The sequence below is a fragment of the Chelonia mydas genome, chromosome 7 (assembly GCF_015237465.2).
Source record: "Chelonia mydas isolate rCheMyd1 chromosome 7, rCheMyd1.pri.v2, whole genome shotgun sequence".
Taxonomy (NCBI): domain Eukaryota; kingdom Metazoa; phylum Chordata; order Testudines; family Cheloniidae; genus Chelonia; species Chelonia mydas.
This window is the reverse complement of record NC_057853.1, coordinates 91,170,816-91,186,923: the sequence shown is the minus strand read 5'-3', so window position 1 is coordinate 91,186,923 and position 16,108 is coordinate 91,170,816. Positions and strand designations below refer to the sequence as shown.

The 16,108-nt window shown below is 47.9% G+C and overlaps 1 protein-coding gene across 7 annotated transcripts in view; it reads right to left on the bottom strand.

Annotated features, from left to right (window-relative positions):
- Positions 1–16,108, bottom strand: part of TBC1D12 (TBC1 domain family member 12) — a 95,217-nt gene that overhangs the window by 40,551 nt on the left and 38,558 nt on the right. For 3 of the 7 annotated variants that reach the window (XM_043550722.1, XM_043550723.1, XM_037905449.2), the window contains exon 3: positions 4,749–4,805. The exons of the other annotated variants lie outside the window; for them this stretch is intronic. In XM_043550722.1, coding sequence (XP_043406657.1) covers positions 4,749–4,805 — 57 coding nt within the window. The remainder of the gene's footprint in view (positions 1–4,748; positions 4,806–16,108) is intronic. 7 annotated transcript variants of the gene reach the window in all.

Sequence of the window (16,108 nt, the reverse complement as noted above, 5' to 3'; positions counted from 1 at the left end):
GAATTAATTTTGTTATGTGCACCAAGATGGAGGTGATGTCGGGCAGGGGTGGGCCCAAGGGGTTTGGAATGTGGGAGAGGGCTCAGGGCTGGGGCAGAGGATTGAGGTATGGGGAGGTGAGAACTCTGGCTGGGCGTGCAGGCTGCCCCAGGGTCACGGCGAGGAGAGAGGACTCCCCCCAGCCTTCTCTCACCACAGCAGCTCTGGGGCTGAGGGAGAGCATCTCTCCCCGCCTCAGCCTTCAGTGCCTGCATGGCCCTTGATAGGGTGCTGGGCGGCCGCGCAGCTTAGAGGGAACTTAAGACCACTGTCATCTTTAAGTCTGACCTCCTGCATAACAGGCCAGAGAACTTCCCCAAATTATTCCTAGAGTAAAATATATATATATCTTTTAGAAAAACATCAACTCTTGATTTAAAAAATGGCCAATGATGGAGAATCCACCACAACCCTTGGTAAACTGTTCCAATGATTAATTGACTTCATGGTTAAAAATGAAGCTAGACAAATTCAGACTGGAAATAAACTACAACTTCCAGCCAATTGGCTCAGCTTTTTCTGCTAGACTGAAGAGCCCATTATTAAATATTTGTTCCCCATGCTGATACTTATATATGTAATCAAGTCACTCCTTAACCTCCTCATTAAGCTAAACAGATTGAGAGCCCTGAGTCTATCACTATAAACCACGTTTTTTCATCCTTTAATCATGCTCATGGCTTTTCTCTGAAGCATCTCCAATTTATCAATATCCTTCTTGAACTATGGGCACCAGAACTGGACACAGCATTCCAGCAGCGGTTGCACCAGTGCCAAAGCCAGAGGTAAAATAACCTCTCAGCTGCTACTCAAGATTCCCCTATTTATACATCCAAGGATTGCACTAGCCCTTTTGGTCACAGCATTGCACAGAGAGCCCATGTTCAAATGATTATCCATCACTACTCCCTAATCTTTTTCAGAGTCACTGCTTCTCAGGACAGAGTCCTGTTTCCTGTAACTATGGCCTATATTCTTTGGCCCTAGATGTGTTTTACTCAACCAGAAGATGTGTTGAGAAACACTGGCTCCCAGGTCAGAAGAACTAAGCAGATAGCCAAAAGCTTGAGTACATTAAAGCTCAACTTCGACTTTTCTAGGGTGCAAAAAGTGCGTGAACCCGAAGTAGGCTCCTCCCCAGCCCAGGAGACATGTATCTGAAGTTATGCAGGTAAGGCTGTGAGGAGGTAACATTATACAATGGGGGTGGTGTTCCCATCAAGCCACGGCTCTTCCCAAGAGAAGAGCAATTTCCATCTGATCACAAGAAAGGAAGGGACTGAAAGGGACATGCATTTTCTATTCCTGAGGGAATTCTGCACCAGAAAATTAAAAACTCTGCACACATTTTAAAATCCCTGCAAACTTCTGCAAATTTTATTTGTCAAAATAACACAATATAATCACACCATTTTCAATTATTTGCTGACAAGTTTTTTGAAATAAATTATCAAAATTATTTAAAAACACTGGTCAGCAAATAATTGAAAATGGTGTAATTATATTCTGTTATTTTGACAAATAAAATATGCAGAACTTTGGAGAATTTTAAATTTTTTTATTTTGGGGGTATAATTTCTTCAAGAGTACCCAGGGTTCTCTCTGTGTGGCACAATCCAGGTACAGGCATCTTAGTAGAGGGTGGGTGGAGTGGCTCATTGGGAGGTTGTGGGTGCAGGGGAAATGGGACTCTGCAGGGGAATCCAAGTGAAGGTGGTTAGGGCTCAGCAGGGAGGGCTGGGATGGGGGGGCTCATCTGGGGATGTGGGCACTGGGGTAGTGGAGCTTGGTAGGGTTGGGATCAGGGTGCAGCTGGTTGGGACTCAGTGGGGTGAGGGTCTTAATGGGGGGGGCCTGTGTACTGGGGGGCTCCTGATGCATGGGGTGAGGCTCAGTGGGGTGGGTCTGGGTGCGGGAGGTTACAGGCGGTGGTGATGCTTGGGATTGGGGGGAGTGTCATCCAGATGCCCAGGGGTTGGGCAGACAGGGGGAGAAGCTCCCCCTACAGTGACCCCTTTTCCCCATGGCTGAGGAGCAGCAGGGCCAGGAAGTGGGGGAGGGGTCACTGTAGGGGGAGCTGCTCAACCACTGCACATATGGACCCCCGCACCCAACCTCCCTCCACCCCACACCCAGACCCTCCCCTCTCCCCAGCCAACCCACCTCCCCATGGTACAGAGCTTCCTGCAGTCAGGAGAGGTTTTGGGGATTGATCTGACCCAGACCCAGCGACTGCGTGCAGGAGACGGGGGAGGGAGAACTCAGTCTCCATCCACCTCCTCCTGCCCAGGACTAACATCCCTGGGCAGCCAGACTGGCCCCAGATCTATACCCCCACCCCCTATGCAGTGACTTACCTCTTTTCCCCGGCTGCCCAAAACTGACACACCCGCGTTGCAGGGGAGGAGTGAGTGAGACTGATGCAGCTTCTCTTTGCTTCCCCACAGAAAGTGGTGATGCAGGAAGCAAAGAGAATCTGCAAGGGGACACGCAGTGGTGCAGAATTTCCTCAGTAGTAATGTACTATTGCCCATAGGAGCAAGTTCATACAGGCCACAAAACCTCCCAAGATAAGCAAAGTCATGCTGACTGGGTGAAATACGTGGAAACACCTTAAGCCTGGGAGGATTAAAGCGTGAGAAGTGTGTCATGAGAAAGGAAAGCTTCGGCAAACCATGCACACGTGATGTAATTCCTGGGAGGAAGACAGGTGAGAGACTTTCCCTTGGTTGATTAAGGACCTATTGTGGGCTTTGTAAATTAGAACCCTGTCTTGGAGAACCCAGTTTAGTGCAGATGAAGAGGTCTTTTAGGTGGGATACACTTGTAACCACTATCTCAGCACAACCTTGAAAACAGAACTGACAAGATAAAGCCACTATGGACTAACTAGACTCCAAAGAGCAGATACTATATTGCAAAGAAAAATCCCCAAGGGCAAAGTGAGGATAATGCAAGTAGACCAACAGCCATGAAAACATGGAGCAATTCCCTGAAGTCCACTGAACAGCTTGAATAGTAGATCTCGGAATCTCTATACAAAGTTTGTTTGTGGGACCATCTGAGACAGCAAAGATGTAGGAAGGGGTGAAAGTCCCCATGGTGCATATGTCAATCAGAAGAGGAGTGTAGAAAACACTGAGATAATTCTTCTGCGAAAGATAACATGATGGTTCTCTTGCAGAGGACTTCTGTGACCAAAGTATGGGAATCTGAGATCAAAAAGGACAAGTGGCAGCTGGGAAACCTGAAGAATGAGGGGGGCGGGGGGAAACACACTGTTTATCACCAACTCCCTTATGTAGATATCTAAAGTGGCTCAAATGATAACCAATCAGTCCACCCCAAAAAGGTGGTAACACCCAGAAGCATAAATTGTATGTGGGGGTAGGGAAGAAGATGGCAAAGCCTCTAGATCTGTGGCAAAAATGGCGGGCATCAGAGGTTGCTTTACATAAAAGTAGATGGTGAGCCAGGCAGAATCTATAAAAAAAAGATTGTGCCTTGAGATGGTGTTTGAAGAGGAGAAGAAACTTAAGGAAGATACTACATTCAGTTGTAGAGCAAAAGATACGAAGGCCCAAGTGTGTGGTATTCCAAAGGTGAATGCCATACCTTCCTCTCAGTGGAATCCAGTGGAGAAACCATCCAGTCAGTGAAACAAAGTGGATTTTATATGGGCAAGTTAACATTGTCATTCATCCTAAGGATAGAGAATATTATGTCTTGGAGAGATTGCATATTAATTTGCCATGGGACAGGATCATGAGGCCTCTAGTCTACACTCTCTCATTCAAAGGAAGCTATGTTGAAAATGGAACTTAAGGGGTTCTTGTGCTTTAATTATTGGGAGGGTCTTTTGAAAAAAAGTCTCCTCAGGCTGAGACTTTAGAACTTTGACCCCCAATGTGGCAGGAGTCCAGAATGGACTCTTGCTCCATGTGAGGGGCAGTCTGGATCCTGATGCATCTTCAAGCTGGTGTACTTTAGATCCTCATCAACCAAAACTGGCATCACAAGAAAGGAGACTAGCCTGGAGAAGAAACACCACTAAAGCGGGGAAAATGCATGCAAAAATCAGAACCTAGGGCACTCATTTATCTAAAATTGGTTTGAGAGAAGTCAGGGTGGGAAGGACAATTCCCCCAGGAAGAATTTCTGCTCTTGCATGATTTGAGGGCTCCAAAAATCAAGGATTAAATCCTGTCAAAGCTTCTTATGGAGTTCAGATACCTTGACAGGCAGCCATTGCATCAGGAACAGCTGGACCAAAGATGCTTGCAGGAAGCATACAAACAAAAAATTATGCAATCAAAGATGGCAGCCAGAGAATTTTTTTTGAGACACCATAACTCTATTTTCCACTTTGCTTCCTGGCAGGTGAAACCAAACCCATAGCAAAACACTGTACTGTTGAAACTCTTCATTTGAACTATAACCTACTATACACCTTCTGCTATTTAAATCCAAATTAACTGGTACGTTAGTAAAAAAGCAGTGGCAATTTTACATCAATTCTTAAATTACATTAGTGAGGTCAATAAGCGTGAAATTTACTTGTTGCTAATGGTACCTAATGACTGGATGATTTAGTGCCATAACTACTCATGCTACCATGAAAATGTGATGTTCATTCTACTTTAATGATTGCTAAACAATCCCATGCATGGCACAGAATGTGACTAGAAAGAATATATTAAATTCCATACCCCTGTGTTTAACAGATTGAGAGCAGATACTGATGTAACACTGCCAGAACTGTCATCCTAATGAGAAAAACAGAAGTAAAGCCTTAGTAAAAAATTGTAAAAAAAGTCATTCAAATATTGCAATATGCATGTTAAAACTCATTTTTCCACAGCTTTCTCTATTCCTAAAGTACTTTTTACTTTGAGGCAAGGATGCTATCTGTCCTAACATGGGCTTGCCTTACCTTTCCCAGATATACCAAGGTGTAGCACAGATGTGAGGTCTCACTTGTTAAAGACTCACATTTTGTATGGGGGGGGGGTCATAGAGCTTTCATTCTGAGACAGGTCTTCCTTCTCCTTTCACCCTCCTCTTTCACTCCAGCCCAGTTTTTACGTTTCTTCTTTTCTGGGACCAAAACCTCAAGCACTTCATTGCGTAAACTGTGGCCAAGGGTGCAGATAGTCTGTTCCACAATTATAAACACTCCCTCCATTAGTGGAAGCTGGGGATATACATATCTGCTAAACTATTAGTCTCTCATGAAGCAGAAACACACATGTACAATGTCACACCAATTTTGTGCCTCATATTGTAAAAGACAGCGTGGAGACAAAAGATTAAGAGATCGACAAAAATGACGATTAAGTAGTATTCAAGAGCTGAGCTAACTGGTACCACTCTAAAAAGAGTTTCTCTATTAGAAATGTTAGTAATTAACTGTAGCTAACAATCAAGCTAACTTAAGTTTGAAAAGACATTAAAAAACTTCCTGTTCACATTTTTTCCCCTTTTTGACACTATGGCATCAGTCTGTCCATACATCAAAACAAGATCTACCTCTTTGGAATTAGCATCAGTAAAATCCATAATGTTCAAGAAAAGTACCTTTCACAGAGAACGAGCATGTCACCTGAATGACAGACTTAGGCTCTGATGGCCTATGATGAGGCTATGAATTAATTCAAATCCAGATTGCTGGCAATGCGGGGGGGAGGGACTCAATTGTTACACTGAGTAATACAAGTTTCAGCTACAAGTCTATCAAAATAAACCTAGATATTAAGAAAAAAAAAATCTAACCACAAATCTCTAAAAAGCAGACACTAAACAGATAGCAAATAAGGGTAATTTCTATCCCAAAATACCCGTCTTCACAACATTTTTCACATAAAACATTTTAGATACATTGCCAAATCCAAAACCTTAACTCTTCAGTCCTTGAACTTAAAAGTTAAGTTCAGAATAAGTGCTCAATGATCATGTTAACTGTTAACATACTGCAAACTCAGGCGTTTGCATTACTGTTTCTACCGCCCCCTCGAAAGATGTTTTTAGAGAGATTTATAGGAACGCAGGAATTGCCATACTAGGTAAGATCCAGTGTCCATCTACTCCAGTACCTGATAATTCAGAGAAAAAAAGCAAAAACCCTACAATAGACAGATATGAGATAATCTCTGACTCTTAGACTGATTAAACCTCATGCTTCAAGGCTGTTAACATATTCCCTCCAAATGTAACTGAATATTCTTTATAACCTTGTGTGTCCATATAAATATGCAGTCCCTTTTCAAATCTTCAATTCTTGACCTCAGTGACCTCCTGTGGCAGTATGTACCACAGATTAGTTACATGTGTGAAAATATTTCCTTCCATTCATTTTTAATTTCCCACCTTATAATTTCACTGAATTACACATTTGTTCTCATGTGATGAGACAGGGAGAAAAGTACAGACCTACCTTTTGAATAAAAGTTGTATAATGTTCCCTCTTATTTGCTTAAGGTAAGCAACTTCAGCATTTTCAATCTCTTCCATGAGAGGTTTTCTATGTCCTTGATAACGTACCCCATTTACCAATAAGTTTGTATAAAAAAACCGCACAATTTAATTTATAACTGTATATACATACTCACCGTTACATGCTACTTAATAGAACTCTTCCTTTAAAACTATTTCTCCCCACAATAGCTATAATTACCAATGTTTCAAAATGAGTCATCTCTCTAGACTGAGAAAGACGGAATGAACTGTGAGGCAGCTTCAGTAGATATGAAGGTACTTGGAATTACTGGTCATCCATCCAAAGGTCACAAAACCATAGAAGAGGGTAGAATGAACTCAGACAGAACAGAAGATTAAGACCATCCATATTGAAATCTTTGAACTAGCAGAACAAACAGCCATTAAAACCTCCGGCAAATGTTTTGGAAAAATCTCTCTTTGCTGGATCTGCTATCTTTTGGAACCAAGACAGATCACAGTCCCACGCACACGGATGAAACTCCAGGATAAAACAGTTACTTACCTTCTCGTAACTGTTGTTCTTCAAGATGTGTTGTTCACATCCATTCTACATTAGGTGTGCGCGCGTTGCATGCATGAGCGTCGGAAACTTTTTCCCTTAGCGACTCCCGGAGGGGCCCCCCAACTGGTGCCACTACACCGTGTATATATACCCCTGCCGCCCGACCCCCTCCAGTTCCTTCTTGCTGGTGACTCCCACAGCGGGGTAGGAGGGTGGGTGGTGGAATGGACATGAACAACACATCTCGAAGAAGTTACGAGAAGGTAACTAACTGTTTTTTCTTCAAGTGCTTGTTCACATCCATTCCACATTAGGTGAATCACAAGCTTACCTCTGGAGGAGGGTAGGAGTCGCAGAACAACTGATTGGAAGAACGCTCTGCCAACTGCCGCGTCCTCTCTGGCCTACTGGTTGAACGCATAGTGGGTCGTGAAGGTCGTGCACTGAGGACCAGGTGGCTGCTCTGCAGATCTCCTGGATCGGGACCTGTGCCAGGAAAGCAGTGGAAGTCACTTGCGCCCTGATTGAGTTTGTTATCGAAGATGAAATCCGCTGCGCCAACACCGGGGGGCCTTTCATCCTCTCAGCTACGGCCACGAACAGCTGCGCAGATTTAAGAAAGGGTTTGCTGTGCTCCAAACAGAACGCCAGCACTCGATGGACATCCACGGTGTGTAGGCTGCAGTGACTTGGGTCCACATGGGGTTTTGGAAAAAACACCGGCAGACAAATGTCCTGGCCCAAATGGAATTGCAAGACCACCTTAGGGAGGAACTTGGGGTATAGCCGGAGCTGCACCTTTTCCTTGTGAAACACTGTATACGGTAGCTCAGAGGTGAGAGGCGTCAGCTTGGACACCCTTCTGGCTGAGGTAATGGCCACCAGAAATGCCACCTTCCAGGAAAGGTGGAGGAGGAAGCAGGTAGCGAGGGGCTCGAACGGGGGTCCCATGGAGGGACTGGAGGGCATGAGTACGGGAACATCCTCTCCAATCCTTTAAGGAACCGTCCCACCATTGGGTGGGAAAACACCGAGCCCCCCGAAAACCCCAGATGGAAGGCGGAGATGGCCGCCAGGTGCACTCTAAGTGAGGACAGGGCCAGCCCCTGCTGCTTGAGGTGCAGGAGGTACTTGAGAATGGCTTACACCGGGGCCTGGCATTGCTGCACCTGTCAGGGCTCACACCAACAGGAGAATCTTTTCCCCTTGGTCATATAGGTAGCCCTGGTAGAGGGTTTCCTACTGCCAAGCAGAATCTGCTGCACAGGAAGGGAGCGCTGGCTCTCCAAGGCATTTAGCCACAGAACTTCCACGCCGTCAGGTGTAGTGATTTCAGGTCAGGGTGGAGAAGCCTACCATTCTGCGTGATGAGGTCCCGGTGTAGGGGCAGGACTACCGGGGCCTCCACCGACAGCTCTAGGAGCGTTGTGTACCAATGCTGACAGGGCCGCACCGGGGCGATGAGGACCACCGCCGCCCTGTCCCTGCGTACCTTGAGCAGCACCTTGTGTACCAAGGGGAGCGGGGAAAATGCATACATCAAGCCCCCGCCCCACGGGATCGCAAACACGTCTGCGACTGGGCTACACGGGCACTGGGCGTTGTCCCTGGTGACAAACAGGTCTACCCGGGGAAACCCCCACCTGCAGAAGAGCGAAAGCATGACGTCTACTATGAGATCCACTCGTGCATGCGATACAACCTGCTGAGGTAGTCTGCCAGCTCGTTTTGCACCCCCAGGAGATATGCCATTCTCCTCGAGGCATCCTGGGCTATACAAAAGTCCCAGAGGAGGAGAGCCTCGCAACAGAGCAGCGAGGAATGGGCCCCACCCTGCTTGTTTATATAAAACATGGCAGTAGTGTTGTCTGTCAGAACTTTCACGCTGTGACCACTCAGAGTGGCGTGAAAGGTCTGGCAGACTAGACGAACTGCCCTGAGCTCTTTCACATTGATATGAAGCGACCGCTCTGCTCCGGACCACAAGCCCTGAGTCTTAAGGTCCCCCAGGTGAGTCCCCCATCCGTGGGTCTGACGCGTCCGTCACCAGCGTCAGGTCCAGCTGTGGGGTGGCAAAGGGGATGCCTTCGCAAACCACCAGTTGGGACTGCCACGAGCACAGGGAGTCCAGCACATCCCTTGGGGATGTCACTACCAAGTCCAGAGGGTCCCTGCCTGCACGGTACACCCAAGCAAGCCACACCTGCAGTGTCCCGAGTCTCAGTCTGGCATGTCTGACCACGTGCATGCATGCTACTATGTGGCCCAGCAGCCGCAGGCAGCACCTGGCCGTTGTCATTGGAAACTGATGCAGGGAGGCCACCGCTTGCTGGATAGCTTAGAAGCGGGATACTGGAAGGCTTGCCCTGGTCTGCACCGCGTCCAGAACCACCCCTATGAATTCCACTCTCTATGTGGGCACGAGAGTGGACTTGTGGACGTTGACCAGGAGCCCCAGCTCGCCGAACAATCTGAGGGCCACTTCCATGTGTCCCCACACTTCCGCTTTGGATCGACCCGTCAGGAGCCAATCGTCGAGGTACGGGTAAACCCGGACCCTCTGCCTCCATGAGAAGGCAGCCACCACCACCACACATTTTGTGAACACTTGTGGGGCCGCAGCTAGACCGAATGGGAGAACCGCAAATTGGTAATGCTCTTGGCCCATGGTGAAGCGCAGGAACTGCCGATGAGCTGGGTGGATGGTGATATGAAAGTACGCGTCCTTCATGTCAAGGGCAGCATACCAGCCTCCCGGATCCAGGGAAGGGATGATGGTGCCCAGAGAGACCATGCGGAACCAGGCCTTGACCAGTAACTTGTTGAGCTCTCGCAGGTCTCAAATGGGACGAAGGCCCCCTTTGGCCTTGGGGATGAGGAAGTACGGTAGTAGAAACCTTTCCCCCTTAGGCCGTGCAGCATCGCCTCTACCGCCCCCACCTGTAGCAGTGAGCGAACCTCCTTCTCTAGGAGATGCTCGTGAGAGGGGTCCCTGAAGAGGGACGGGGAAGGTGGGTGGGAGGGAAGGAAGAGAATTGCAGCGAGTACCCATTCCGTACCGTGCGTAAGACCCAACGGTCCAAAGTAATGCTGGACCACGCACGGGAGAAACGGGCCAGGCGGTTCAGGAAACAAGGGGACAGATCCAGTGACTGGTCTGGTACGCTGTCCTCGAGTGTACCTCCAAAAGCTTGGCTTAGTGCCTGGCTGGGATTTGTGCTGACCTTGTTTATTATTGTTATTATTGCACCGTCGCCTGTTATCCCTGCCTCGCCTATGGTAAGGCTCATGCCTATGACGAGGCTGGTACTGACGCTGAGGTGGAGGCTGTGGCTTAAAGGGCTTCCTCTGCATCACCGGGGTGTGCATACCTAGCGACTTAAGTGTAGCCCTCAAGTCCTTGAGGCTATGCAGCCTTGCGTATGTCTGGTCCGAAAAGAGCCCGGACCCTTCAAAGGGGAGGTCCTGGAGCGTACTCTGGACCTCAGGCAGCAGGGCTGACTCCTGCAGCCACGCCGAGCACCTCATGACCAGCCCCGACGCGATCATTCTGGCTGCCGCATCTGCTGAATCCAGGGAGGCCTGGAGAGAGGTCTTAGCCACTAACTTGCCCTCGTCCACTCCTGTAAACTCCTGTTGGGAACCTTGTGGGAGGTTGTCCTTAAAAACTTCCCCACCGCTGCCCAGGAGTTAAAATTATGCCTGTTGAGGATGGCCTGCTGATTAGCAATCTTCAACTGAAGGCCCCCCCCGACGAGTACACCTTTCTGCCAAAAAGGTCCAGATGTTTTGCTTCCTTGGCCTTAGGTGCCAGGGCCTGCTGACCATGGCACTCCTTTTCGTTCACCACCGAGACCACCTGGGAGCATGGACTTGGGGGGCAAAATAGAAATTCGTAGCCCTTTGATAGGGCAAAGTACTTGCACTCCACACCCTTGGCCGTTGGAGCACTGGAGGCTGGGATCTGCCATATAGTCTTATAATTCGATTGGATGGTCTTAATGAGTGGGAGCGCTATTCTAGATGGACCTTTGGGTCTCAAAATGTCCACCATAGGGTCCTCCTGCTCAACCGTCTCCTCAGCCTGCAGCCCAAGTTCTGTGCGACCCTACGCAGTAGCTCCTGGTGGGCTCTGTGGTCTATGGTTGGAGGGCTGGACACTGCTGTTCCCGCCACCGCCTCATCCAGAGAGGATGAGGAGGTTAGCAGCTGCTCGGCCCCCTCTGGCTGGTCCTCCTACTCCCCTTCTCCCGCGGGAGGGGCCTCTGGCCCGGACCTGGGCGGGAGACCTCAGGGCAGCACCAGACTCAGTGCTGGTCTCCCCGGTCTATCCTGGGGGGATGCTGGAGGCCTGTATACTGTGGCTTCCGGCGCCGTCGGTGCGGGGACCAGGACCGCTGCACTGAGTAGCTCGCCCTGGACAGGGCCCCTTGGCACTGTTGATAGGCCCAAGGAGTCCAGAAGGGCCAATGACATGGCGGCCCCCATTGGGGGTGCCACCTCGGAGGGTCCTTGCTGTCCGGAGCACGGTGCGAGGGACTGTAATGGCTGGAGTCGGCGCCGGACTGCAGCGATGCCGACCGCGAAGGCCATGGCGGTGCTGACACTCTGTGCCGGTGGGCGGTCGACGAGCGGCTCCTAGCAGAACGGGAGTGAGACCAGTACCAATATCCCCAGGACTGGGAACGGGATCTGGACCAGGACCGGGACCGGCGTTCTTGGGACCGGGATCGGAGCCTGCGGGAGTCCTCTGGCGAGAGCAATCTCGACTCCTCCTGGTGCCGGGTATCATGCCTCTTCTGTGACCTCCTCACGCCGATCCACTCCCGGTACCGTGTCTTCCTTCTGAGCCACAGGTAACTGGGAGTCCGCAGACACGGAGCTCGACCAGGACCAACTCTGGGAGCGGTGCCGGGACGGTGTCCTCAAACAGCACACCATTGACGGCTTACCCCTCAATGGCACCCATGGCATGGGTGCCGGAGGATTCTCTCTATACGGGAGGGGGCTCGTTGCTCACAGCTCAATGAGGTCCTTTGCCGCCTCAAAGGTGCCAGGCGTGGAGGGCTGATCCATTAAGTCCTCAAGCCCATTGTCCGCACTGAGCTCACTTAGGCCTGGGCTTGGTGGGACTTGTGGCGCTGGAGCCGCTAGTGCCAGAGCTGGTACAGTGGCCTTTCCACTCGTATCGGTGCACGGGGCCTTGGAAGGAGCTGGCCTCCTTTGCGGGGAAAGTCCACGCCTTCCTTTTGGATGTGCCGTGGGCCACACCGGGGAGGACAAGCGGTGCCAGGGCCTAGTCTGGTGCTGTGGGGTTGACCACTTTCGGAGTTTAGCCAGTGCCGGGCCTCTCAACGGCTCTGGGGCACTACGCACCAAGGAAGCTGGAGCCAGGGTCGGGCGCTGTAATGCTTTAATCGAAAGTCTTTCTTTCTTTGTTCTTGGCTTGAATGCCTTGCAAATCTTACACTGCTCAGTTTGATGTTCTTCCCCCAGGCAACGTAGACACGAGCCATGAGGGTCACTAACTGGCATAGGCTTGCGGCACGTGGCACAAGCTTTAAACCTGCGGGCCTGCGGCATGCCCCGTGGCGGGTGCTGGAAGCCTCCAAGCACCTAATCACTTAAGTGTCCACAACAAAGTGTATGCTAACTAACTGATAACAGCTATCTATAAGAGAAAGGCTAAGGGACTGCTCTCATACAAGAGAGAGGTTGTCCAACACCGTCACGGATGGTAAGAAGGAACTGGAGGGGGTCAGGCGGCAGGGGTATATACGCACAGCACCGTGGTGCCAGTCGGGGGGCCCCACCAGCCCGCCAGGAGCCACTAAAGGAAAAAGTTTCTGACACTCGTGCACGCGATGCGCACACACCTAATGTGGAATGGACATGAACAAGCACTCGAAGAAGAACTTAAAGATTTCCAGACATGGAAGCTACTCCCAGTAGAAAGTAAGAAAGGCTCTGTTTCAAAGAAAAATCCATTTCCTCCTGCCCTGCCCTTAAAAAAGGGCCTGCAATGGCCAAGACAAAGCACCCAGTCAGAAAACTGGATCTATAAAACCGGTTGGACTCCCCCAGATCTGATTAAATCTTAACTTTCTCGTGTTACCTACCTTCAGAGAAGCTAGATTGTGCAAACTAAACTGACCTTAAAAAAGGTGATAAAGAATGAGCACAGAGACTCAACCTTTCCCTTAGAGTATTATTTCTTTAGAGCCTCCGAGATATACAGGAAATCTTCTCTATCGCATTCTCATTTGTCATGGGTGTCAGACACAGGAATCTTACTATCACAGGAATTAGACAGTTTTCTAACTTTAGGCTTCTGAATTAATATGCAGTAATCTAAAGACGTGATTTTGAAAAGTGTTGTGGGATGCTTATTCAGGTGTCTAAACATGCCTATAAAAGCCTAAGCACCAAGATTTGAAAGTGATGGCTGTACTTAAAAACCAAACCAAACCAAAAAACTAAGTGTTTGTTTGTCTGCCATAACAATCTCGGGGGGTGGGGGAAGGTGACAGCAGGGAAAGGGGAGAAGAGACCCACAAAAGAAAAATTCTTCTACAGGCAAAATGAATGACAAGACAATATAAACTTTAAGATACCACAAGATCTAAAAAAAAAAAAACCTGAAAAACTACTAACAAAGTATTACAAAAGAATCCTAGTTTCACCCCATGCAAAGTGAGAGTTGAGGTGGCACAGTTGATGCTAACTGGCAGAAAGTGGGGAACAAGGGGATGGGTGAGAAGGGGCACCAATGCCTTGGCCTTTAATTCTGATTTACCTTCTAAAGTGACACAGTGGATGAGCTCACTAATATCCTGGGACTGGCACAGCTACTGCTACACTACATAGTTAGTGTGATGGGTTCGGTCACAGAGACCCCCTTGGGACTGTCACCTGACATGCTGAAGTTACCTCTGAGACAGTTTTTCGTGCCAGCCTGGGACTCCAGAACCCTGCCTTGTTGAGCCAGACACGCTAGCCTACTGCAACACTGACCCAGGTCTGATCCACGTCCCCAAAGCTGTAGGCTTAACTGAAAACAGCTGAGCAGGTTACCTGCCTCCAGCACCCAGAAACCCAGCTCCCAAAGGGATCCAAACTCCACATAAATCCATTTTACTCTGTATAAAGTTTATACAGGATAAACTCAAATTGTCCACCCTCTATAACACTGATAGAGAGATATGCACAGCTGTTTGCTCCCCCAGGTATCAATCACTTACTCTGGGTTCATTAACAAACAAAAGTGATTTTATTAAGTATAAAAAGTAGGATTTAAGTGTTTCAAGTAATAACAGACAGAACAAAGTCAGTCACCAAGCAAAAACATGCAAGTCTAAGCCTAATACATTAAGAAACTGATTACAGGTAAAAATCTCACTCTCAGATGTTCCAATAAGCTTCTTTCACAGATTAGACTCCTTCCTAGTCTGTGCCCAATCCTTTCCCCTGGTACTGTGCTTGTTAGTTCCAGCAGACATCTTAGGTGGAAAGCAGGGGTGTTCTAAAGGGCTGCCAGTCATGAGCACGAGGCGGGAATCTTTTGTCTCTCTGGGTCCCCACCCTTCCTTCTAAATGGAAAAGGATCAGATTTAAGATAGATTCCAGTATCATGTGACATGGTCACATGTCACTATAAGGCCTCATTCTTCATTACCCAGGGGCTGGCCCACACATACACAGGAAGGCTTGCTGTTAAATAAACCATCTACAACCAATTATTCTAGTCAATGGGAGCCATCAAGATGCTAAACCACCATTAATGGCCCACACTCTGCATAATCACAATAGGACCTCAGAGTTATACTTCATATTTCTAGTTTCAGATACAAGAATGAAACATTCATACAAATAGGATGAATATATTCAGTAGGTTATAACCTTTGTAATGATACCTTACAAGATACCCCCTGCAAAAGGCATATTCCAGTTACGTCATACTCACATTCACAAGCATATTTCCATAAAACATATGGAGTGCAATGTCAGAGTTAGTTTCTAGGCTGTCTGGGAACAAGTGATACAGTTTTAAAATATTAGTTAAGGTGCACAACTCCACAAAGAGGGAATCAGAAGCAGTACCCAAAGATTTTGTTGAATGGTTGCATGTGTTTGGTACCTTCTGCTTCCACTGGAAAGACAAAGCTTCACTGTAGAAGTGGGAGTTATTGAAATCAACAACTAAATCTTAAACTGCAGGAGCTTCTCCCATCAGTCTCTCACTAGGAACATGTAACATTTTAATATCCGTTGTCTAAACTGTATTCTTAAATTTATTCACCTAAATTTGGGTTATTGCTGATTATGCACTATATGTATCTTAAGACTTTAAAAACAAAATTTTGTATTTGTGGATAATCTAAGCACTATACCCAGATGTACAGACACTCTTTTCTTAACCTGTGTACTACATAATTTTTTAACATTACCTTTAATAAAAAATTTAAATCAGTTGTGTGTCCTTTTTGCAGGGAGCATATAATACCCATGCTCTATGGTCTGCCCTGGCTTCCATCAAGAAACGGATATTTAAAATGTTGGTTTTCATCTGTATAAATTTCTAAATAGCTAGGAGTCCTACCTACCTTAGATAGAGATTGCTTCTCTTCCTGTGCACTGTATCAGATGCTGAGGTCCTTAGCTAACAGCCCCCTTCCCTTATTTAAACAGGAATGGTCTTACAGCGGAGTGTTTCTGGTAAGTAGTTGCAACACTAGAACTTACTCCCACTTCCCTGGGGCCCATCTGTAAAAGCCTAGGTTTGTTGATTTTCAGGGCACACTGCAAAACTATTTTCCTCTGGGTTTTCCCAAGGAGGGGGGGGAGAGGTGGTGTGTCAGGTGACCTGAACTAAAGCCATGTATGGATTTAGAGGGACGAGTTATTGTGGTGGGTTGAGAGGCTCAATGTACATGGATACTGCTCCAGCCTATTTTGTGTCTTTTATTTAAACACACACCCACCCAAACCTGGCCCTATTCAAGTTTTTGTGACCCTATCTTAGAAGTCTCAGAGAAACGCACAAGGCACACTTTTCAGGCAAAACATCCA